The 25,332-nt window shown below is 36.7% G+C and overlaps 2 protein-coding genes across 5 annotated transcripts in view; one reads left to right on the top strand and one right to left on the bottom strand.

The window, feature by feature from the left end:
* Positions 1-1,776, top strand: part of slka (STE20-like kinase a) — a 29,636-nt gene extending 27,860 nt beyond the window's left edge. For all 3 annotated transcript variants that reach the window (XM_048204864.1, XM_048204863.1, XM_048204865.1), the window contains one exon: positions 142-1,776. In XM_048204864.1, coding sequence (XP_048060821.1) covers positions 142-288 — 147 coding nt within the window. In that variant the 3' untranslated portion in view covers positions 289-1,776. The remainder of the gene's footprint in view (positions 1-141) is intronic.
* On the bottom strand, positions 1,762-24,305 carry col17a1b (collagen, type XVII, alpha 1b). Of its 2 annotated transcripts, none has more exons than XM_048204860.1 (57): positions 24,138-24,305; positions 22,941-23,001; positions 22,624-22,671; positions 22,325-22,432; positions 21,970-22,221; positions 21,823-21,870; positions 21,701-21,730; positions 19,244-19,291; positions 18,821-18,961; positions 18,443-18,616; positions 18,216-18,317; positions 18,049-18,123; positions 16,536-16,610; positions 16,279-16,431; positions 16,067-16,156; positions 15,922-15,966; positions 15,675-15,833; positions 15,339-15,578; positions 15,130-15,180; positions 14,966-14,992; positions 14,830-14,856; positions 14,677-14,739; positions 14,177-14,281; positions 13,986-14,030; positions 13,802-13,819; positions 13,655-13,708; positions 13,524-13,559; positions 13,394-13,429; positions 13,232-13,294; positions 12,449-12,484; positions 12,265-12,336; positions 10,192-10,218; positions 10,019-10,054; positions 9,823-9,858; positions 9,632-9,712; positions 9,402-9,437; positions 9,207-9,290; positions 9,044-9,121; positions 8,834-8,884; positions 8,624-8,686; positions 8,473-8,532; positions 8,306-8,332; positions 8,122-8,166; positions 7,784-7,861; positions 7,652-7,696; positions 6,608-6,745; positions 6,410-6,526; positions 6,209-6,325; positions 6,003-6,119; positions 5,823-5,918; positions 5,544-5,690; positions 4,808-4,948; positions 4,385-4,570; positions 2,964-3,125; positions 2,775-2,855; positions 2,565-2,645; positions 1,762-2,407 (listed from the first exon to the last, which is right to left on the bottom strand). In XM_048204860.1, exons 2-57 carry the CDS (start codon positions 22,993-22,995, stop codon positions 2,364-2,366), a joined length of 4,650 nt encoding a protein of 1,549 aa, XP_048060817.1. In that variant the 5' UTR covers positions 22,996-23,001; positions 24,138-24,305; the 3' UTR covers positions 1,762-2,363. The 2 variants fall into 2 exon arrangements, with proteins under 2 accessions (XP_048060817.1, XP_048060818.1); XM_048204861.1 differs by having other exon boundaries at positions 8,843-8,884.
* Between the last annotated feature and the right edge of the window lie 1,027 nt (positions 24,306-25,332).

Genomic DNA, 25,332 nt, shown 5'->3' with positions numbered 1-25,332 from the left:
CATTTAAATATTATATTATTAAAAAATAGAAGAAAATATTCAAATAAAGTCTGAGCTCATAGTATTCTGGAATGATAATATGCTATCTCGTATATTTTGAGTAGGACTCTTTTTGTATGACTCTCTCCTGCTCTCTCTTAGGCTCTGGAGGAAGAGTTCACACGTAAACTGCAAGAACAAGAAGTCTTCTTTAAAATGAGCGGAGAGTCTGAATGCCTCAATCCCACCACCCAAAGCAGAGTCTCTAAATTCTACCCTATTCCCAGTGTCCACTCCTCCGGCTCTTAACCTTCACCACTGAGCTTTATCTAAAGCGAGGAAGTGCTGTTCTAGTCAAGAGCCCATTGTCCTTTCAAAGGTATGAGATCAGAATAGATGCATGGGGTTGGAAAGCTTACAGTAATGAAGGAGAAACCTTATGCATTACCTTGACATGCTTTTTGCCACGTTGAATCCAATGGATTAACATTTTAGTTTTCTGTATGTTGTCTTCTGGTCATGTTAATTTGTGCTTTAAGACATTAGTGCAAATACACTCAGGCAATATCATCTTGTCTTTGTGGAATACATTCATAAAACAGCCTTAATAAGGGTCACATGATGAAAAGCTCATAACAAACATAAGATCACAGACAGAAAATCCAACTTAAATGTTGAGAGATCACATTTAAACACGTGGACACTCTAGTCACTGTTACACTTAACTAATTTAAGCTTCAGTGCTGTTATGGTCTTGTATCAGCTGTTATATGTTGCATTTTTGTATCCTCCTGTGAGTTTGGCCTATTCTGTTTTTAATGTCCATGCAAAGTTACTTTTAAAACAAACTACGCTTTTTAACTTTTAATGTTTGCTTTATGGTTAAAGATATTTACAGTCAAGGAATGTAACCCGTAAGATGACATTGCACACTTTAAAACAAATTGAACATATGCAGTAGTGATCTCTTTAGTGCATTACGAAGGAAATTGTGCCCAAATATTTGTATGCGATGATGTCATTTCTCATTTGGCATGTCACTTTGTGGTTCAGAGTAGCCAAGTTTATTTTTTTATGAACAAATTAATTTCACGTATTTGAAGGAGAATAGGGCAGTGTTTGCCTTCTTGAATGTTTCATATATAGAGTTAAAGTTATTTATGGATTTAAATGAATTTGAAAGTTTTTATTAGTTCTTTTTCCTGTTTGATCAAAATATATGGGGAATATAAACTTGCACATTACATTGTTTATCTTAATTTTAGGTTTTCTTTTTATTGAAGGACACGTACTTTTGATAGTCAAATGTAGAGCAGCATTTTGAATAGTCCATTGCAGTCTGCAAAAGTGTTTCAGTGGGAAGACATGAACTTTTCTTACTGTTGCTGAGGACTTTTCATCTGATTCAAGCTCTATTTTTGATAACGTTTCGTGCAAGAAATCACACATCTGTATCTTAGCCATAATATGACATGCTGTGCTCATATACTTTTTGCATGCTGAGAGAAATCCCAAATGCTGTACTTAACCAGAGACATGAACTCTTTGAACAGATGATGCATTTTACACAGACAGGTTTTAAAAGTTGACATTTGCACAAACGGTGCATTACAAATCAGGATATTTGTCCAGAGACAGAGAGAAGGGGCTGATATCCTAGTGTCATACTGCTGAACAGTGACCTTAACCTCTTGCAGCACTTTGATGGAATATCTGATGCATTTTTGAGGTCAATTTATGTATCGAAACACTTGTCCATTGATATACTGTAAATAAAACTCATTGTATTTTCTTTGATTTTATTGGTGTGGTTTTTTTTTTCTAAACATGTTGCAGTTTGGGTTCATATTGGGTAGGTGTAAAATCATGCTCTGTTCTTTGTTAAACATTCAGTGGCTCTTGTATAGTGAGTCATGTTACAGCACATGGTCTAAAAAATCTAAGGTGCTTAAGATACTTTTTTTCCTTTTTTCTTTTTGGTGTATCATCCGTTACTGATTTTTGTGTTTGCAATGCAAAACATCACCATAGACAAGATTTATATGATACAAAAACCATAAAAAAATATAAAATAAAGGCAATTACAAAGTCCACTATTGGGTAAAAAGTACATTTCAAGTGCTAAATGTATAATAATGAAGATTAAGATGATCTCTTAAGATGTCTTAAATCCACACTAGTAAAGCTGAAAATTGTTTTGAATGTATGAAATATATTGCATGCATTGGTTATAAAACTGTATAGCGTGATAAAATAGAAACCAAACAAGCCTCTAGACTGTGTTACTTCATAAAGAGAGGCTAGTTTATGCATTTATCTTCTAAAAGATTACTTTTTGCTGTCAGTGCATCCACAAAAGTGTGCTGCTGCAAAAGCTTGAACCCTTACACACCAGTGGCCCGTTTCCATCTACCAGTCTGGATATCACCTAAAGTTCAATATGGAGATAGATACATGTCAGAGTGACTGCTGGATCCAGTGCTGCCTTAAAATACGTCATCATTTGATGATTTTTAGATGCTAATATCGTTGAATATTTTAACATCATACTAGGAAATATGAGAAACCAAGTATACTATTCTAACCTTTTTCACCCTTTTCTCCCCTTGGTCCCTCTGGTCCTCTTTGCCCCGGGAGGCCGGGTATCCCTGAGCTTCCTGTTTCCCCTGTAGATCACATACAAACCATACAGCTTCATATTCACAGCTCTTCACTTTCATGTTTAATCAGGCAGCACTTCAGCTGATTTCCTGTTTGATTTTGTCCAGAATAGCTATATCAATGATGACAGGTACCTTTGTCTCCTTTAGGTCCTGGGTATCCTCTGTCCCCTTTGTGTCCTGGCCTGCCAGGAGGCCCTGGGATGGTCCCGTGTGCTAAAAAGACAATGTTTTGGCAAAAATAAATAATAATACAAGCCAAATGTGGTGATTAAATATATAATAAGTGTATGTGATAGTATGTGAGTAAAAGTAGACACTAACTTCTAAAGAAATCCATGAGGTCTGCAGTCACATTCCCATAGGTACCAATCACACGGCTGTACCCAGGTGGGCCAGGAGGACCTGGAGGCCCAGCGGGTCCTTGCATACCTCCTGCTTGTGTTCTCCAGTATCCCTCTGTCAGGTCCTGCAGGAGACCTTGATCTAATGGAAAAGAGTTGACAAGGGATTGCTTATTATCACTGTGATGGACTGACCATCCATCCATGGTGTTTCCCTGACTAGGGCCCAAAAAGCTAGGACACTTCTTGGGACAAGGGGTTTGGAAAAATGGATGGATTTCCTTTAAAGTGCTTTGCTGAAAAGTGATCCCCTTAAAGTGAATGACTCAATGACTTAATCCTAAAACAGTAGCTGCATCCAAAATGCATCTTTCCCTACTAAATAGCTGACTAAACAACAGTATGTGTCTGAATTCACAGTAATCAGAAAACAGCAGGAAAAAAGTACCTAGACATTGAGGAGGACTCAAATATTTGATATTCCTGATGCTTCTCTGCTGCACTACATTACACAACACACTCTGTTGTGAGGATGACAAAAAATTGTACATTTTTAAGATGGTCTGTTTTAGCAGTCAAAGACTGTTAATGTTAACTGAAGTCGTGCATGAATTCCAGCACAACGCTTCAGTTTTAATGTTGGAGTGAGGTATGATGTAAGTAAGTAAACATTTACTATATGATAACTTTTTATGATACAAATGGTAAATGACAGTAATATCCAGTGATTTGACTTTTTTCTAATTTTGCAGTTCTGAATTGAAAATGTATGGTATCATTTACATGATTCATGTAATTCATAATTGAATGTGACGGGACCAAAAAAAACATTAACAGCTTTTTTAGGCATATTAGGCAAACAAGAGTGCATATTTTGAAAATAAAAATATTTGCATAGTTAAAATGTATTACTTTAAAATAAATTTATTTTTCTGTATTGCCAATGGGTTTTGCCCTCCCCAATGTTCAAGTCATGGTTGCAGCCTTGTGTCAGCTTTGAAGTGTGCATCCAATGGACAATTCACTATCCCATAAGGCCACGGGAGAGGATTTGTAAATGGCAGCGAAGTGACACAACCGACACTGGTAGGTCACATGACAAATATAGAACATTTGAATTACATTCATACTATATAGAACATACATTTTAAATGGTTGTGAAGTAATTATTCAGAAGTACTAAGAGAATAGAACTAATCGACTAAATCAATGATTGAATGGCTTCCTTGAAAGACAGTCACTTGTATCAGCACTTGTGACCAGCTTACCTAAAACTATAACTATTCTTTTGCTACATTGTATGTGTGGCTATTTCTTTCAGAAAGACAACTTTAAGTTACTTTCACTGCTTTTTTATGAATATATCTGTGGTGCACAGGACTTAAATGTTACTGTACTCACTTTTAATATAATCAGTCACTTTTATTGCAACATTGGAGTAGTCCACTGGTTCAGTGATCTCAGTGCCATAGCGGTACTGAGTTCTGGGATTCTGATAACTGAGTCCAGGTTCACCACGTTCACCCTTCTGGCCAGGGGGTCCGGGAGGCCCAGGGGCACTCTGAATATAGCGCCTCATAGTGTCACCTAAAAAAAATATGAAACTATTTATTGATGTGGCAGTCAACCATGAGTTTGCAGCAACTGATGAAACAAATCTGGGGCGTGTGCAGTTCAACAAATCATACATGCAACTTTGAGAATATAGAATGGAGTGAGATCACTTGTTAAATCAGTCAAACATCCACCAAGTGAATGTGTCTAATATAAAGTTACACTGAGGTGTCAGTTTCCAGATTAGAGCGTGTGGTGAGTGACACTCACTGTTCAAGTACTCCTGCAGCTCAGCACGGATCTGTTCTCGTGCAGAAGATCCTGTATATGGTACAAGGCCCCTAGTGTCACCTGGAGGACCCTGGGGTCCTGGTGGGCCAGGTAGGCCAGGAGGTCCCCTAAAACCAGACTCTAAATACCAAAGAATCACATAATTATTTTTTGTAATATTGCAGGTATATATATATATATAGATATAGATATATATATGACTGGTGTTAAGATGCATTTTTGTCGATCCAATCACAAGTGGGCAACGTTAATCACGAGTAATGTGGTCAAAAATATTTTGAGCTTGTCCACTTTCAACTGGTTCCAAAAACACATGACTGGACTGCTTTCTTAGTGTAGACACTCAATGTGTTCGAAAAGCCAAAACAACTGTAAAGACTGAACTAACATGTGAGCGTTATAACACATGGATTATGTGTCACCATTACAATTCGTATCCTTTCCATTCACTTCCTTTCTCACGTACTTGTAACCAGCGTAATGGCTTGATCAAGTCAATAGTATTTGTGCAGTGATGTAGAGTGTGACGGAATAATAAGGGAGGGTCTACACGAAGTGCTCACAGGAGACGTATTTAAAATGCATGTTAAACGGTAATGCATGTAAATGATAATACATCTCAGCTGACCGTTTGTGGTTGGAGCACTGAAAACATCCTAATACCAGGTGTAAAAAGGGCGTCAGACAGTAGAATAAAGTGAATTGGATGACTCACTCTGCAGGTAGAGCTGGATGTCCTCCAGTCTGTAACCCGAGATTCCAGAGGAGCTGCCTCCTGAGGGACCAGGTGGACCAGGGGGTCCCTGTATCCCTTGAGGACCAGGGGGCCCTGGACGTCCAACGCCTCCCCCAAGCCCTGACCCTTCAAACACATTCAAGGGGAATATAAGAGGAAACCCTTTGCATGTGCATGCACTGTTGTAAAACACATAATGAAGAATTAATTTGAAAAATTTGAAAAGTAAAAAAGGACATTTTAAAAAGATTCACATACTCTGAATCAGAGCAGTTATTTCGCTGTAAGTAGCACCTGCCTGGCCAGGTGGGCCAGGAGGGCCTGGTAGTCCAGGTCTGCCTGTAATCCCCTGCTCTAAAAACAAATTCACAAATGCCATTAGACCTACAGAATTCAATCTAATGCAGCTTTAACACAGATTTTGGGTTCAAGACATACCATTCATTATTCTGATGGCATAGTTTGCCACTTCCTGTGCGTTAAAGCTACTAGGACTAATCCCCGGTGAACCTGGTGGTCCTGGAGGGCCAGCCACATAACGCCTCACATCTTCTCCTGAGCACAAGAAAGTCACTGGGTCAATTCTCAGATTCAGGATTCAAGAGGCTGTTTATACACAAGTGGATCTGACATGGTTTACTCACTCTGTAAAAGAGAAATGATGTAGTCAGCAGTTATACTTCCAGGTGGGCCAGGAGGGCCAGGAAGTCCTGGAGGACCTTGAGCACCTTGGCTAATACTGCTACCACTGATTCCAGAGCCTGAAACAAAAGTATATATTTTACTACAAATGCAGCAAGAGACACACATACATTTTAAACTACAAAGATTACATCTTAACTTACGCTGAATGTAAGCGATGACCCGAGATGCCACGTCCTCTACAGACACTGAAGCCCCAGGTGGACCTGGTGGACCTTGTGGCCCCTGAATGCTAGACAAATGCTGCCTCATGCTGTCACCTGTGGAAAGAACATCACACATTCATGAGGAAATAACCTTTAGGAGTAGGAGTGTGAACATCTAAATAAACAAGAACTCACTTTGCATATACTCCATGATGTAACGACGATAGTCTGAGGCAGAATGGGATCCACTGGAATGACCGGGAGCACCGGGTGGTCCAGGAGGTCCTGGAGGACCAGGCCGTCCCTGTGGCCCGACTGCAACTGCTCCTGATACTGATGGCAATGAGAAGAGATAATGTAGAGTTACTACATTGTTTTGCTTTGGGAAACTCATCTACTAATTCAATAATGGTGCTATTGGAGATTAGTGTTATTCCCAAACAGCTCCTGTGGGTCCATTATATTTTTCCAAACTGAGGTATCCCACACTTTTTAAAGTTTATATCAATGAACATGATTTTATCTCTGGTGTCAGCCCACAAAATGCTCAGTTCTATCATGACAACTCTTGGAATATTTTTAGCATGGTAATGGATATGACAATGCTGCTTATTTGGTTTTGGTGGAATAGATCTGCTACGCTGCTGCTGAATTGCTGCTGCAGAACAAGTACAGGAATTGCTACTGCCAATACCGTACATATGCAGATACACTGCTGTGAGTATGTAGACATGCTGCTGCTGCACAAATAGCATATATCAATTACCCATAGCAGATCTATACAGGTGGAGCTGGGGAAGGTGAAGGGTTTTAGACGAACTCTGAAAGCACGCTGCAAACTGCTATAGTGAATGGTAACCAGCTATTTAAATGTTGAGCAAGCAAGCTCATTGGCTGCAGATGTGGCATGAACCAGTCAGCTTGTGTCAAGTATTAGTGCCGTAAATATCACCAGCTTGCGTTAGGGACCCATCAGACTGTGCCATCTAGAGTTTTGTGACAGAACTAGGCATTTACAAGTTATTTACTAAAGAAGTGAAGACTCTGGTTCAACAAACGAATAGCTTAATGATTAGTTCACCCAAAAATAAAAAGGATGAGAGAATATTAAAAATATCCTAATTTGTGTTTCAAAGATGAATAAAAGTCTGACATGAGGGTGAGTAACTGATGACAACATTTACATTTTGGTTGAACTATTCCTTTAATATCTATATAGTACATCGTATTAAGATTTACCTCTTGACTCTCCTTGGTATGATAAACCTGGTACTCCAGGATCCCCTGAGAAAATTATTAAAAAAATTATTGTACTGTAGATATTAATATACCTGAATACAACATCTCCTTATCATTATTCAAGTTTTTTACCTTTACGGCCCTCTCGTCCAGGTGGTCCAGGAGGCCCTGGAGGACCAGGTTGCCCTTGACCGACACCATACTCCGAGACTAAAAAGTAAAAAAAGATTAATTCAATATTTATTTATAGCTTTTATGAACACTTAAAAACTGTTTATGTGTCAGATGTTTTATAATCTATATACAATATTTCAATTAACAATTAAATGAAGTATTGTAAAGCTAAGTGCCTAAACCAACTAAACACACAGGAACACAAAATATAATTAAAACTGACGCATTATTAACCAAATCTGTTGCCGTGAGTGTCATAATGTTAATGAATCTGTCAACAGAAAAAATGAACTTACTAACTCTACCAGGACTCCCTGGAAGGCCAGGCTGACCTGGTTCCCCTAAAAAATAATGTCACAAATGGCAAACAAAGAACTATTATAAGGCATGTGGTGGTCCATTTGTGTATTTTATGTGTTTTACCGTTTATATTAATTCTTGGGACCCATATGAACAACTAGTTAGAGAAGAAAGCCTTACCTTGATATCCTCTTGGACCTTGGGCACCTGAAGTTTACATATATATCATTAGATATCTGATAATAGTTAAACTACTTTTTGACATCACATTTTCATAGTTTTCACTGGCTGTTGGAAGAAAATTAACAAGTAGAATCAACAAAAATCCAGTTCTAGGTAAGACTCACCTGTCGCTCCTTTAGGCCCTGTGGGTCCTGGCGGCCCAGGTGGTCCCGCAAAAAATGTTCCTGTGTAGGCAGCATTTGTAAAGCTTTAAGACTTCAAAAACCACAACACATTATAATAAAGTATGATACCAGATATATACTGTAATCCAACCTGAATTAGGCACAAAGTTTCCTGGATCTCCCTTGTCTCCTTTAGGACCAGGTCTACCATATCCTATGAGTTAGTAACAAAAGAGTTGAGAAAAGTTTGCCACTATAGGAATATAGGATTAAGTTAGTAGTGTGAGAAGTACAAAAAACTGAAATGAATCAAATTAAATATGTAATCTTTTGTGTAAAGTACTCATTCACGTCATCTTACCTGGTGAGCCTGGTGAGCCTGGTTCGCCTGGTGGACCTACTCTGGAATCTCCTGTTGAAGATTAAAAATGAAAAGGAAAATTCATTTTAAAACACTGGTGTATTTTGTCATATTCATAACTTTGACCTTTGGAATTTGACAGACTTCATTAATGTGGCAAAAAAATGCATATGTTGATCGTGAAAGTTTTCATGGATAATGTTAATGTACCTGGACGTCCAGGAGGCCCTGGGGGACCAGGAGGACCAGGTGGCCCAGTAACAGCACCATTTGCAGCACCATACTGTCCTAAAAATGACAGACACAAGCATTATGTTAATGCATTTCTACAAGCTACTAGTGTTTAAATTAGATCTTTAAAATAAAGACTTACTTTCTGAACGCGTTGCAAACAAAGTCTCGCCAGTGTTCACAACAATACCCGGTTCTCCTTGATCTCCCTTATTACCTTTAAGACCTGCACAAAAAAGGTGGATGGATGGATGCATGGAAAGTCATTTGAGTATGATTTATATTTAATTCATATATAATGTTAAATAGCAACACCAAATACAAAATGCAATTTTACCAGGCTGACCAGGATGTCCAGCAGGGCCAGTGGGACCTAGCATCACAAAACAGATGTACCATAAAGTCAAATTATAAATATATAGTTGTATCTAAACAGTGTAAATAATTCAAGTATATGTCATTTGTTGGATTTTCAAAATATACACAAATTTATGTAGGTTGATTTGACTGGATTTTTAATTTGGGTTTAGTTTAGTTGTTTTTAACAGTTTATGATTATGAGCATACCTGATATTCCTGGAGGTCCAGGTGGGCCAGGAGGACCAGGGATTCCAGGCGGTCCTGGGATTGCCACTGAGCTAGAACCTGCTGCAAAATCAAGCAATTTTGAACTTGAGATAAAAACTCTCAGTTTAAGTTCACAACACTGCAGTGCACAGTGAACTGTTAAATGTACTTTAATGCTTCACTAATCTTACCTGCGTTGATCACTCTTCCAGCCTCACCAGTCTCACCTGTGAACATTTTCAGATTATTTATTAGGACATCGATGTGCATCGTTGTACCTATATGATTCTAACGTCCAATAATAAGACAAAATAGAAGACTTCAAAAAGCAGCTAAACTTTGATCCTATAGTGTATTTCACTAATACTGATGTCATCACATAATCACCTTTAGCTCCAGGCTGACCAGGATTGCCAGGTAGACCTATGAAAAAAGAAAATAAACCATGATCACATTATAGCTTCATACATAGTTGAGATAAATTATAACAATCTAAACTGCACAAAAATATAACGCATAACTTAGGTAGAGAAAATAATGTAGTTCAAGTGACAGGTTACCTGGAGGTCCTTGAATCCCTGGAGTTCCTGATTCAAAGAGAACAGTAGAAAAAACAGACAATCAAACTTAATGCACTTATTCTACCATTCTATCAAACTGTAGCCATTTGAGTTCATATTATCAAATGGTAAACATTCACAGAACGTCCTGAATGTTCCCTGAAGGTCAACGGTCACGATGTGGAGTTCTTTTAAGGTTTGGGGAACATTATTTGGTGGACCTTCAGGGAACATTCAGGACGTTCTGTTTAGGGTACTATTACTATAGGACGCTCTGATAACTTCCCAAATGTCCTCTTTGTAACATTCTCGCACGACCATAAAATAACCAAAACAGAACGTCCCCCTAAACTCATATCGGGAACGTTATTAAATGACCAACAGAGGACCATGTGGGAATGTTCAGTTAATGTCCCAAATATCCTCATTGTAACGTTCTTATGTGACCATAAAATTAACCAAAATGGAATGCCCCCTAAAGTCATATAAGGAACCTTGAACTGCAGCACTTTCATTACCAAAAGAGGACGTTTTAGGAACGTCCCGAATGTTCTGTAAAGGTTCAGAATTTTCGTCACCTTTAGAGAACTTTTAGGCAACGTTGCGCAAGGTCATGAGAACGTCGCCTTCTACATGGGTGGTTTATAGAAAATAATAAAGTTTGAAGTCACCGTCATGGAGGTGGGTATTTGCTTTAGATGGGCTCTTGATTCATGACATTTTAACATCAGATTTTCTCTGGTTGCTTTAACTGTGTTTCCAAAACATGCTTGTTATAGCAAAAAATGCAAGAGCAAGTCTGATCAGATGAATTTGGTTATTTAGTGATCATGATTCACTGATTCTCTCGAGAAGCTAGTTTTGCATTAATAGTTATTTTCTTTCTTTTTTTTATGCGTTTTTTTTTTTTATTCATTATACAGAGTTTTGAGCAGTGTCTTTTAGACTCACACAGATATCATGAATCAATGTATGATCCTCAACAATGGTGACAATAAACAAAAATCTTTTTTGTGACTTTAGTAGCTTGTTTTGTGATGCTCAGAGTTGATCTGTTTATCTGAAAATTTTGTCACCATTGTTGAGGTTCATATGCTGAATCTTGATGTCTGTGTGAATCTACATGATCCTGTCTGAATAATTTCTGCATAATGACAAAAACTTTCAAAATATCAAAGCAGGACAGGATTTTATGCATTATCAGAGGACTACAACAACATGAAAGAAAGAGATCAGTGAATAAGGCCACTGTATGATGATAAAATCATCAACAACGAGCAACCAAATTGATTTGATCAGATTTTTTTCTCATAATTAGTTTTTGTAACAAATGTGCTTTAGAAGCACACAGTTAAAACAATTGGAGAAATAAAGTCAGAGTGGCTTGTAATAAGTGAAGATGTAGAGATCTGTGTTTAATGTTGTTTCTGTTATCTGAGTTTTGTGAGGTCACCATTGTGCTGGAGAGTAGAGCCTGTGCTTCAGTCAGTGATGATCCACAAACACTGATGTTCTGCTGCATGTTACTTTGTTTAAAGACAGTAACTGTAGTTGCTGATGCTGTGATACAGCAGTTACATTAGTTCATGCATGTGCTGTTGTCAGCTAATGATTTACTGCAAGAGATTTGCATTTTAAAGAAAAAGTTTCATAATATTAATCCAGGAATTACCTGTAAAGAGCTTTTTTTAAGACATTTAAGAAAAAATAGTTTTTGTTTGAACTTTTGTTAGTCAGATTAGCTCTAATTTTCAATTCAATTTTTTGATAAAGGCAGCAGGGACGTTCTGAGAACAATTCCAAATAAAATATGGTTCCCTAAATGTACAGAGAATGTCTTGAATGTTCCCTGAAGGTCCACCAAATAACGTCCCCCAAACCTTAAAAGAACTCCACATCATGACCGTCTCTGAACGTACAGGAAACGTTACTAGGCAACGTCCTTAACACCAGTGGGGACGTCCTGAGAATGTTCTGGGAAAGTAAAATTTCTAGCGGGGACTGTGCTATAACCATGCGGTTTGACATAATTTTCTCATAATGAGGATCATGTTTTTCTACATGCTTTTATACCTGGTTGCCCAGCATCACCGGGTGGCCCAGGTGGTCCTCTGATTCCTGGCAAACCAATTGAGCCTGGCTCACCTAAATATGAACAAAACCATCCAGATTAAAATAAATATGCAGATATAGGTACATAAAGTTGTGAAAAGCATTCTTTGGTTTGAAATCATCAAATTCTGAAAATGCCACTCACCTCTTTGGCCCTTTTCACCATCAGCTCCTTGAGTCCCTAGTATGAAATGACAGAATTACTATCTGGGGATCAATTTTACGTCAATCCAACATTTGCATTAATGACAACATTTGCAACTAAGTGTAAATAAATATACAATAAAGTAATATGTAGTGATGTTTTTTATTGGAAAATCGCTTTAGCTAACAAACAATTTCTAGACATTTTTCATGGATTTCCTTTTCTATCTATTTGAGACAGCCACTACTCAATGTTGAACACAGTTGTGCTACTAAATATTTTTGTGGAAAACGGTATACATTTTTCAGGATTCTTTGATGAACAGAAGGTTTAAAAAAAAAAAAGTAGCATTTATTTGATAATATAATTTTTGGTAATAATGTTCAAGTATTTACTGTCACTTTTGATCAATTTAATGCATCCTTGCTAAAGTATTCATTTCTTTTAAAAAATCTTACTGACCACAAAGTTTGAATGGTAGTGCAATTTTGTTTTCTATAGCTTGCACCCCACATACTGAAAATACAATAATGTTTTTAGAGATTTGATGTCTGGTGTTGAGTTGACAGTTAGAAATTCAGCTCTGTCAGATGTTGGACTTTACGCATAGTAGCGATTATATACCATATACAGGCAACCTTTGTCTCTGATATTTAGAAATTTGCCATTCCCAATAAACAATCTTCTCTATCACTTCCTATGTCTGTTTTCTTTCTGTTCTAACAATAAAATGGCAAAAAGCCAAATATCTCAAGTTTGCATCTGTTTCTAGAGAAGAATCACCTGCTGCTCCTTTAGATCCTTTCTCACCAGCTGGTCCCTGTCGTCCTGCAGCACCAGGAATACCTGATGAAGGATACAATGGTTTAAGACTGAATCAAATATTTGTGAACATGGCACAAATGAATCAAGTTCTTTGATACGACTCAGTCTAAACATACATACCTGGCAATCCATTGTCTCCTCTGTCACCATGATCACCTGATACAACACACAAATCATTTTCTTGAATTCACGAATATCGACTATATTAATACATTGGTAATGTTAGGATGACATATAATTGGTTACAAACCTTTACTTCCAGGTGGACCAGGAGATCCTCTATCACCTGTAAAGAATTTTTTTTTTAATCTATAAGCATTACGATTTTATGTAGGCCTATTGTTTTATGAAAATGCACCAAGTATTTATTGAACTACACACCTTTAGGCCCGGCAAGACCGGGTTCACCTCTGAAGCCTTGAGGGCCTTGTTCACCTGCACAAAAAGTGTTTTTCACATGTAATGTCATTATATGACAAAAACAAATACATAATGCCACTAAAATATTTTAAAGAAAGAGTTGATTACCATGTAAACCACTAGCACCTGTTGAAAAACAGACAAAAAGAGTATATTCATGCCAAAGCATTTGCACAATGACTCACAACCATTCTGTACAGCTATAACATCACTGAATAAAATAAGTTTCAGCCTTTATGCCCCAAATACAACAACAATAAAAATAATAATAGAAATTGTGTTTTGTATTGACCTTTAGGCCCAGGTGGACCAACTTGACCAGGAGATCCAGGAATACCTAGAGAACAAACAGATACACAAACACATTGTAAAAATGATCAAAACAGTAGTATGTTGTGTATGAGAACTTAAACTGTAAATGAATTAAGTACTAAAGATTGAATGCTAAGATCATGTTTCAAATTCTCAAAAGCAGTATCTTACCCCTTTCACCCTTCTCTCCGGCTCCAGGGGGTCCTGGCTCTCCACGGGCTCCAGGTTGACCATCTCTTCCCCTGAATCCTGGTGGACCTTCAGCACCATGTTCACCTGTCACATACATTTTAGTTTACAACTTTAGCATACAAATTTCAATGAGGCAACATCTAGAAAAGGTTCATTCTTTTTTCAGAAAGAGGAAGAGGAAGTTCTGCATTAACAGAACTGATTCAAGTGTTCACAGTAAAGATGTGTCTTAGATGTTTCTTAAATGTAGCAAGGAACTAGGCTGCAAACTGATTGGAGGAAGGAGTGTGGGAGTACTTACTTTATTTAAAGCTATTTGTTAGTGCTACAGCATTAGCATCTGTTTTCTGCAGCATTTATGGACTGTACCTCTAAACCTGAACATCTAAGCCTTAAATGTTCAAGTAATTGTAGATTTAAACACGACGAGCATGAATGATTTTCCAGAAAACAAAAGTGTTGTGTAATGTTTCAGGTACCTGCACTCCCTTTATCCCCTTTTTGTCCTTCCCGTCCTGGATGTCCTGGCATTCCTGGTGGACCTATAGTTACAAATCAAAAAACAATAAATTCTGATTGTAGCGCAACTTTTAAGACTTTAGTTCTACTAGAAGACCAAGCATTATTCTTACCTGGCAGCCCTGGAAAACCATTGTCTCCTGAAAAACAAGTTTGAATCATTTTATATTTATGACTGTAGGCATATCAAAATAAACAGATAAACAGTTAACTGAATTTGCAGATAGCCAGTTTTAAAATTGCACAAACCCTTCGTTCCTGGAGATCCAATGTCACCTGAAAGTGGTGAAAAGAGAAAAGGTGTGATTGTGATAGTGATGGGAAAGCAGGTTACTCACTATTAAATCTCAATAGAAAGTATAAATTAAGTTTTCTGTAATGAGTGCTCGGTAAAAACTGAATATCTGATGTACCTTTAGGCCCTGGAAGTCCTCTTTCAGCTTTAACTGAAGAAGCAAGGAACGCTAGATACACAACAAACATTTATATTATTATTTGTATTGAATGTATGCACAAGTATGCAGATAAATACATTTAATAATCAAAAATATATGCGTGTGAAAATTTCTACAAAATGTACGTTTAGATTTTTATGTGTGTGTTTAAGCAGAACTGTTTTCACCTTTCATGGCTTCAGACTGCATCTCTGCTTTCAGTATTTGCTGTACATTTCTCTGCAGTACAGAATTGTCCGAATAAACTGCAGAATCCAGTGAATTAACATATGCTGCTTTACTTTCAGCTTCTTTATATCTGTCAATGTCATCAATAGAAGCAGACAGGCGACTTGTGCGACCATTCATGGAGGAGGATATTCCCTCAAGAGCGCTGACACGAGACTTTAGTTTCTTTACCTCCTCAGCTTCAAGGAAAAGAGATTAGCAACATATTAGAAGACTATATGCAACAGCACATATGTTAACTTTGTAAGTTTCTAATCTAGACATTCAAATCTTACATAAAGCAATGAGTCCAAACAGAAGGCCGAGGAGCAGCAGGAGGCTGAGCAAAAAACCCAGCAGCCACTTCCACCAGGAACAGCAGTTTGGCCCACATCCACAAAGACCCCCTCCACACTTACAGTCATCCTCATCCTCAAGCTTAGCCTTATGAATCTCTGACAGGACACACATATCAAGACTAAGGTGAGTTTTATACAGTATGACTGTATACTCTATGTAGTTTCTCAAATAAAAAAAAATTACCTGCATAAGTAGCTTTATCTTTTGTTGACACTGATGTTGTCCCATCTTTGGAGGGGTAAAAATGTTTTGTGATGAAGTTGTTTATTTTAAAAATACATATTAATTTTATATTAAACATATTAATGATACATGAAAAGTCCCTTACAATGTGCGCCAGAGCTAGACTTCACAGGAGAACTTTCAGAATAGCTGGTCATCATAGTTTCCTTCTTCAATGAAACATCTGAATATGACCCTTTAAAATCAATCAGGTAAATCAATGTGTAGTGTTAGCGTAGTTCGAAACATCAGTCGTTGTATTTCAATTTTTAATTAAATCTCTAAAACATCAAATGCAACGTTCAGTCTTGTGTATACCTGCTGCCCCATTGGGGGCGCTGTTGGTAAACTGCTTGCCACTGTCTTTGGTCAGGATAAATTCGTCAGTCTCTCTCTTCAATGGAATGTTCTCTTTCTCCAGCGTCAGGTATCTCTTTGACACATTCTCATTATGGGTCCTTGTACCAGGTCCTAAATGTGACACAAAAGTCTTTATGTTTATAATGTGACAATGGTTACGTCTTTTGAGAACTACAGTAACTATAAATCCTTTACTGAGTGATTATAACAATCACCTGCAGCGCAGACGCCTGTGCTAACAACAAGAGTGCAGTTGGGGCTTGAGGAATAATTCTTCTGCACTCCATATCCTAAAAAATACACACAGAAACAAATAAATAATCATGATTAAATATCAAGTATCTCTTTGCCACCTTCTTTTACCAGTCGCTTGAAAGGACACAGTGATTAGCTACAAGCAATGATTTTTACGTGTCCTGAAAACATTAAAACATATGATTAAGTTAAATTGTATGGAGGACCAAATTACTCAAAATGAAATAATTAAATAAATAATGAATTCAATAAAACAACAATTTAATGTAACAGTTTATTCTTAAATAATTAAATAATTAATTAATTTAATTATTAGTTCAATTATTAAATAAATCAATAAATAAATTTATCTATTTATTTTGTAAAATTCCATAAAAACACAACATTTATTGTTTAATATATTTCACAATATCCTCTTTCACACACTATTATTGTGTTTAAATATGCATTTTTTCATAATTAAATGTGCTTTTTCAAAAAAGCTGTTTTTCATAATAATATGCTGCTTTTTTTTTTTTATGAATGACACATATTTGACAAATCATGCATTTCCAAAGCATGATTTTCCCAAAGATTCTTTTCATAATAATAGAGGACGTTTCACAAATGCCAATCAACAAGCAGTGGGCGGTGCTTGGCGCTAATTGGCTAAAAGAGGATATTGTGAAATATATTAAACAATAAATGTTGTGTTTTCATGGAATTTTACAAAATAAATAGATACATTTATTTATTGATTTATTTAATAATTTCATTAATAATTAAATTAATTAATTATTTCAGAATAAACTGTTCCATTAAATTGTTCTTTTATTGAATTCATTATTTATTTAATTATTTCATTTTGAGTAATTTGGTCCTCCATAAAATTGATCAAACGTGACAATAAAAACTTTTTACAAGATATAGCTCAAAATTTCTTTTTCTGAACTTAGGGGGAAAAAATGAATTTTTTTCTGAAGAATCATGCATGTGACACTGAAGACTGGAGTAATGGATGCTGAAAATGCAGCCATCACTTTGCCATCACAGGAATAATTTACATTTAAAAAACATAAAACAATTAATTTAAATTGTAATAATATTTCACAATATTACTGTATTTTTATCAAATAAATGCAGCCTTGTTGAATATAAGAGACTTCTTTCAAAAACATGAAAAACCTTATAACTGACCCAAACTTTTGAATGCTAGTGTATGTCTATATAAATTATATTTATAAATTTCATAGGATTTCTTTACCCAGAATAATACAGTTCAAACCAAATCATATGTGAGGTTTCGGCTTTGAGAAAATATCTTTAAATGATCCAACTAAAATTAATAAACACATTTGTTTATAAAATACAGTGAGAAACATTGGCCTGAAAGAGCAACTGACGATTCTGTCAACTGTCCCAAAACTCTCTCATATTGACCCTGGACCATCCTTATTGTTGAGCCCCGTCAAACAGAGTGAATATAACAATCACCTGCAGTGGAGACGCCTGTGCTAACAGCAAGAGTGCTGTTGGGACTTGTCGAATAATTCTTCTGCACTCCATATCCTATAAAATACACAAATACACATGCTTACAAGGAATGTTATTGGCTTCTAATGTCATTACAATTATTTAATATTATATGCCTCAGAGGATACCTGAGTGTGTGTTAACTCCACTCGAAGTTAGAACTGCACTAGCAGGAGTAGGAGCAGGAGCAGGAGCAGGAGCAGGAGCTAAATTGTTGTGGAAGCCATACACTGCAAATCAAGAAAAACCATTGTATGTCTGCTAGAGGACTCTGTTTTCAAATGAATGTTTTGATGTGTACAAGATTAATGACTTATTTAATCCTTTGTATTATCAGGTCAACATCAGTGCAGACCTGATAAGGAGGATGGTGATGTGCTGCTGACAAGCGAAGCTCCATTTGACATGTTGTTGGTGTTGCTGTGGAAGTCGTAAGCAGCACCAGTGGAGACGGTAGAGGGCAGTGTGGAGGCGTTCCATGTGTACGAGGCAAGGTCAGCGTCGAGAAGAGTGGTGTCATATTGCTCGACTGAGAAAATTGAAAGGAGGCCTTAACGCTTTGGAAATGAACACAAGATCTCTATGCATGCGGATGAACTGAGGAATTTGGATTTTATTTGTGCAGGAAAATAAATGGGCTCTGCACACCATAGGTGTAGTAGGAGTGTTAAATACAATGATATCTTGCAGTTTAATCAAGCTTTACTGCCTGATTAGCCTGAGCTTTCATTACCTTGTTTGGTGGAGATCTTGGTGTCTAAGGTGGTGGCCTTGCGAGGTATAGGCAGAGGGGAGGAGGAGAGAGATCGTGTGGGGCTGACGCTGGCGGAGCGCGATCCCTTCAACAGCTTCTTCACATCATCCAGCTCAGTCCCTATAGCAACAGCACTGAATTAGTCACAACCTCATGTCTAAACATGCGTTTACTTGCACTCTCTTATTTTTGAACAAAACAAAATATTTTCTGAGCTTTTTCCTTGAGCATCTGGGGAAAACTTATTCAATCCATTTGTTAACTTGTTTTTCAAAAGCGAATTTTATACATTTCTCATTTCATTTCACTTCTTTTGAGTGTTTTTTATACAATTTAATTATTGTTGAGTGCCACATCTTTATTTCCTAAGACAATCGAATTAAAGAGAAATGGATAACATACATCTAGTAGAGGGAGATGCACTTTGCAGTCTGGTCCTGATTTCCGTCTCTAAAACAGAAACACAGAAAGAGAGATGAAAAATGTTTGAATTTTGAACATTATTGTCTTGTCAGTCATTATTTCAGCACTAACACATACATTTAGCACATATGTATTTAAAATATGGAACTGATCAGTAATGTCCCACAAACTAAGTGTTGAGACACACTGAACATCGTGTCGGTGTCCTTCAGTGTTTATTTCACGGTAATGACATTATAATTACATTATAAAGCTTATTAGACTGCTGCTTTTCAAATGAATAAAAATAGTCGTGGCCAAAAGTATTGGCAGCAACATAAATTTGTGTTTTGCAAAGTTTGCTGTTTCAGTATTTGTAGATTATTTTTCCACGTTTTTAGGGTATACTAGAAAACAATGATAAACATTTCATAAATTTTAAAGGCTTTTATTGGCAAAAACATTCTGCAGAGTCAGTATTTACAGTGTTGACCCTTCTTCTTCATAACCTCTGCAATTCACTTTGGCATGCTGGACATCTGCTTCTGGGACAAATCCTGAGGTTCTTCTATCCTATGGGATTAAGATTCGGGGAGTTGCCTGGCCATGGATCCAAAATTTCAATGTAATGATCTCCTTCATTATCACTTTTGCATTGTGACATGGTGCTCCATCATGCTGGAAAATGCACGGATCATCAACAAATTGCTACTGGATCACTGGGAGAAGTTGCTTTTGCAGGGTGTGTTGCACGGTGGAGTTTTTGGGCAGAATTGTGAGAGAGCCCACTTCCTTGGATGAAAAACAACTCCACACATGGTAGTGTTCACCTTTTCTTCTCTGGACAATCGATTTTTCCAGATGTCCCAAACAGTCAGAAGGAGGCTTCATAACAAAAAATATCTTCTATTAGTCTTCTTGCACCAGTCGTCAGCTTCTTCCTACAGAATTTCAGTCTATCCTTTATGTTTTTCTAGGAGAGAAGTGGCTTCTTTGCTGCCCTTCTTGACACCAGGCTGTTGTCCAAAAGTCTTGGCCTCGCTGTGCGTGCAGATGCACTCTCACCCACATGCTGCCAATATTGAGCAAGCTCTACACTGGTGGTGATACGATTCTGTAGCCGACTCCTCAGGATGAGACAGTCCTGGCACTAGCTGGACACTCTGGGACGTCCTGAAGCCTTCTTCACTGCAGTTGAACCTCTCTCCGTGATGTTTTTGAAGATTGGGTAAAAACGGTTCTTTCAGGTGCAATATTCTCTGCAGCAATTTCTTTGCATGTGAGGCTATTTTGATGCAAAGCAATGCATTTCTTTGAAGGTAACCATTGCTAACACAAGAAGACAATGATTGGAAGCACTTCTCTAATTTCAAGCAATAAGTCTGCTCTATAATCCAATCAGAATTATAGTGATTTCTTCTGACTAGTACTTGTTCACACTTTCCCATATGCTGATGATATGATTAATTCAATTCAGTTCACATTTCTTTGTATAATGCTTTTTACAATACACATAATTTAAAAGCAGCTTTGCAGAATATGCATGTGTCTTACAATTTACAGTGATCTGTTATCAGAGGTGACTTGTGTCCAAGTAATGAGAAAAAATGAGCTCATTGAAGTAAGTTGTGAATGCAATGATTACAATATATAGAAAATGTAGCATTGGTGCATGTTGATTCAGATTTTTTTGTCATCTGAAGTCCTCACAGGAGTTGGGAGTCATTAGTAAAATGATTAGTAAAATGATGTTAGCTGGTCATTTTGTCCCTGTGAAATTTGGGTTTTTGTGTTAAGTTTTTTTTTTTTTTTTTTTTTTTTTTTTTTGCCAATTAAGCTTTTTGCAATTATTTAAAATGCATCTGATAACTCTGCATAATAATCTAGAAACAATGTGCAATGTGAATCAACACCACAACTGAAGCAGCAAACTTTATGAAACACAAAATTTATGTCACTGTGCCAATACTTCTGGCCATGGCTGTACATAGACATGGGAAAGTGATTTGAGTGAAAATTGTTTCATTAACTTACTAGAAAAGACTGCTGAAAGACAGAACACGAGTAGGAAATATGTTTCAACATGGATAATAGTAATTTCTCAGAAATATTCGACAGCTGAATGCTTCAATTGACGAATCAGAATCAAACAGTTGTGTAATGCATTTCTGATAATGAAAGAATATCAGGCCTAAATCAAAGATGTGCTTGGTAATTCAATGATGAACTGTCCCTACTGCCTTATTGAGGAGTGGGACAATCATAAATACTCCCTGTGAATTATTGCGTTCAGGTTTGCTGACATGTCTGTAGTTGGCAGGGTTTTGGACTACTGGCCTTTTGAAAGTAGTAAAAATGTTATAAAGATAATAGTACTGGACAATAAATATAGTTATCAAAAATGACCTATGCAAAGTAAGCTAATTTATATATTTGCATTAGTGTAAATAATCTCACCTCTGCTTTGACTTCTTCCTCTAGTTGAACCTGGAAACAGAGCAATGAAACAAAAGCTGATATTTCTAATCTCAATCATATAAAAATGCTCTTAATCATTTTAATGTTGCTGAGGGTCTTACTATAGTCTTTTCTTTTCATCTCTGGGGATGAGCTTTCACTTGAGCTTCCTGAAGTTTAAAAATTACATGTTAATAAAATTAAGAAGGACTGAGAAAACAAACACAAACAAAAATGATTGTGTTTAAAGTTTCTCAGCTGTGACTAACCATCATAACGACGTGAATAAGTGATTTTGCTTTTCCTCTCCAGAAACGAAGGGGAGTCTTGCGCTCTTCTCATGCCATCAGTGGAGCTGGATCTCACCCTCAGCCCTGATCCTGATCCTGATCCTGATCCAGAGACACTCTCAAAAACTCCAGAAGCACCACCTGCCTCTTTGCCCTTACTCACAGATGACTCCTCTAGCAGATAATCCCTTGATCCAGAACCTAACCCACCTGCACTCACACTCACAGATGCTGAGACACAGAAGCAGGGACAGTTTATAAATTTATAAATGTTTATTCTGTCTTTAGTTAATACATGAGTTTATTTGAAATATAAAATGGTTTATTGGCTTACAGGAAGAGAAAAAAGAACTGCTGTTGTTTTGAATCAAAATGTTCTTCTCCAGGCTAGGAGACCCAGAGGTGCTTAACAAGCCCTTGTTGGCAGATGCACTGAAGCCTCCTGGGGGTTAAAAACACAATAAACTACAGTAATGTCCAGTAATGTCTTAAATTGAAAAGATGCTCAAGTTACATTCACGGTATGACAAATTTCCCATAAAGCACAAATGTAGAAGAATAAGGCACTGGATATGAATAAAAATAGACACTGAGATAAAATATACATGGGAAGGTGAACCGCGGGTAACTTACGTGGAGGCAAAGCTGTAATTCTGGTATTAGAGATTGTTTCAGAGATACCTGTGTTTTCAGAATACATGTCTTGTAAATGTGAACAGTTCTTGCTTTGAATTTCAAAAACATATGGATAAATACCACTGAATAAAACTGTCCCGCTTCATCAATGTAATGGTCAAGCTTCTCAGTAACATTATGAACCACTAGATGGCACAGCCTTCTCAATAAAAAGATCTTCACAAATGATTTTGGTGCAGATTCACAGCAATTAATTAAATACACTCTAACTCAGGGCAAGAACAAAAGTGAGTGACCTGATCAAGCATCCTTACCTCTGTCTCCTGAACTCCCTCCTGAATACTCTCTTTGTTTCCTTAAATCATCCATTCCATGCTAAATAAATGTAAAAAAACATTACAGATCATTAAAATCAGCGTGATATAAAGCAGAATCAGTCTAGCCATAGATCTAACCATGCTTATAGAAGTTATGAAAATTAATGACTAATTAATGGAGCTTCAAGGTGTTTGTATACAGCTGAACTGTGGGAAAGTACTTGATGAAAAGAGCTGCCTGCGAATCTGCGATACATATTTTTTCATTTTTAGTATTTAATCAGTTAAACTTGATTTATGATATATTGCTATGTGAAATGACAGAATAAGTTGCATTTACATGATGATAAAGAGTTTTAATGTATAGGACTAAATGTCTTTCAAAACAAGTTTTAACAAGAAATGTGAGCACACTTAAAAAAAAAAAAAAAGGATTTTTTTTCTCTTTCTTACTCAAATTCCAGGGCAAGAATCTATTCCAGACCATATCCAAAAAGTAATTATAAATGGCACATACCCGTAACATTAATGAAAAATAATGCCTAAGGGACAATTACTTGTCCCAACAAAAAACTTGCAAGTACAACTAGTCTCATATTTACAGTGGAGAGAGCAAAGCAATTCATCACCACCCCACCCTCCTTACATCTTCAGTTTCAAACGCAAGGCCAGCTACTGTTTCAGTGAAAACTACAATACATGAAAAAGCTAAAGCAGTGAATGCTCCCTATAGACAAATAATGCCTTTAACTATTAATGGTGATTGTCCATGCAAAGCTTTTCAGAACTGAATACATAATTAGTTAAGATTTTAGACCAACTTCTTTCCCACATCTACTGTGAAGTTTAGAATAAAACAATTAAACATTTAAAATATCTCATAAATAATGAAATGCACCCTTAACTTATCATTAAAATCATAAAGGTGTTTTAATATGGTTTCCAATCGTTCAAGTCCGGTGCAACCCCGCACCAAACCAAGATACAAAGAAATCTGATTGTTTGCATCAGATTTATAAATAAACGTAATTCAGGAGAGCAACAGCTGGTTATAATCATATAAGAAAATAATTACATATAAATACAAAAGGATTTTTTCTTAATTACATATGCTAACTAAAACAACTTATTATAGTTCATTTATATTTTCTCTTTTATAAAAAGAAAAATATATTTGATGTAAATGTGTTTTACCTTTGATTGTTGATAATCTGAAGAGAATGATTTTGGCTGTCTGGATGTTGGATAAAGTCCACTTAAGAGCTGTCTGTGAACTTCACCTGTGCAGTATGAATGTTGTTACCTGACTTCTGCCGTTTTCTTTCTGATTTTCTTTCTACTTTGACAGGCAAGTTTCCACAGGACTCCTGGGTAGGTTTTTATATTGAGCCACTCCCCTGTCTTTTGGCAGGTACACACAGATAGACTTTTAAAGAAGACAATACCCTCAGGAATCACAGTTTTATCCTTTATGTTCCTGTAAACTAAAGCTTTAGGACATGTTCAGGTGAACACAGGTGTGGCTGGATGCGTTATCTGTGCGTCAGTAACTTCACCCAGAAAAATGACACTCCAAAAAAGTAGGTTTAATCTACTACTGTTGGCATGACAGAAAAAGCATTTTGTTCAACGTCAAGCAGATGACATAAATCATTTTAGCCATTGTTTTAGCCATTACATTAGATTATAGACCTCAGGCTTCAAAATTTCATGTTTTGTTTCGAAAATACACAAGTGCTGTATGCTTACATTTGAGCATTTGTCAGACACTTTATCCAAGAACAACCATACAATGCATTCGAGGTATAGATTTTATCAGCTCATGTATTTCCTGGGAAGCAAAACATGCTAAAATACCTTTCAAATACCTTAAAGAAAGCAATGGTCTTTAATGACATGACTACAATAATTTTACTCTAGCTGAATGTGTCAACTGATTACAGACAGAACATCTACAGTTTTTTCAACTGCTTACATAATCCTTGTTTGTCACACAATTTCTGAAACCTGACACTCAAACACCAGAACCACACACCAAATCTGCAAAACCACACTAATTTTGGCCTTCGACTCAGTTTTCAATTTCATAAAACACTTTTTGCAAAACACAACACACAATTTTCTATAACACACAAAAATCTAACAGGAACTATCTTGATTTCCTTTTTCAAACACAACCATTGTTTCTGTCCCACTACACACTGTATTTCTTTTCTTTCTTACTGTGCAATACTGTATTCACAACCACCAGTGCTTACAGTAAAAAAAAGAAAAAAGTTTGGTTTCAATCGTGCTTTCGTGTTTACAGTGAATTGTTCAACATCTCTCTGCCAATTACTTTCAATCTCGTATAGAAATGTACATAGGAGCTCACACTTGTTGATGTGAT

The sequence above is a fragment of the Megalobrama amblycephala genome, linkage group LG10 (genome assembly GCF_018812025.1).
Source record: "Megalobrama amblycephala isolate DHTTF-2021 linkage group LG10, ASM1881202v1, whole genome shotgun sequence".
In the NCBI taxonomy this organism is placed as follows: Eukaryota; Metazoa; Chordata; class Actinopteri; order Cypriniformes; family Xenocyprididae; genus Megalobrama; species Megalobrama amblycephala.
This window is presented reverse-complemented; position numbering and strand designations above follow the sequence as displayed.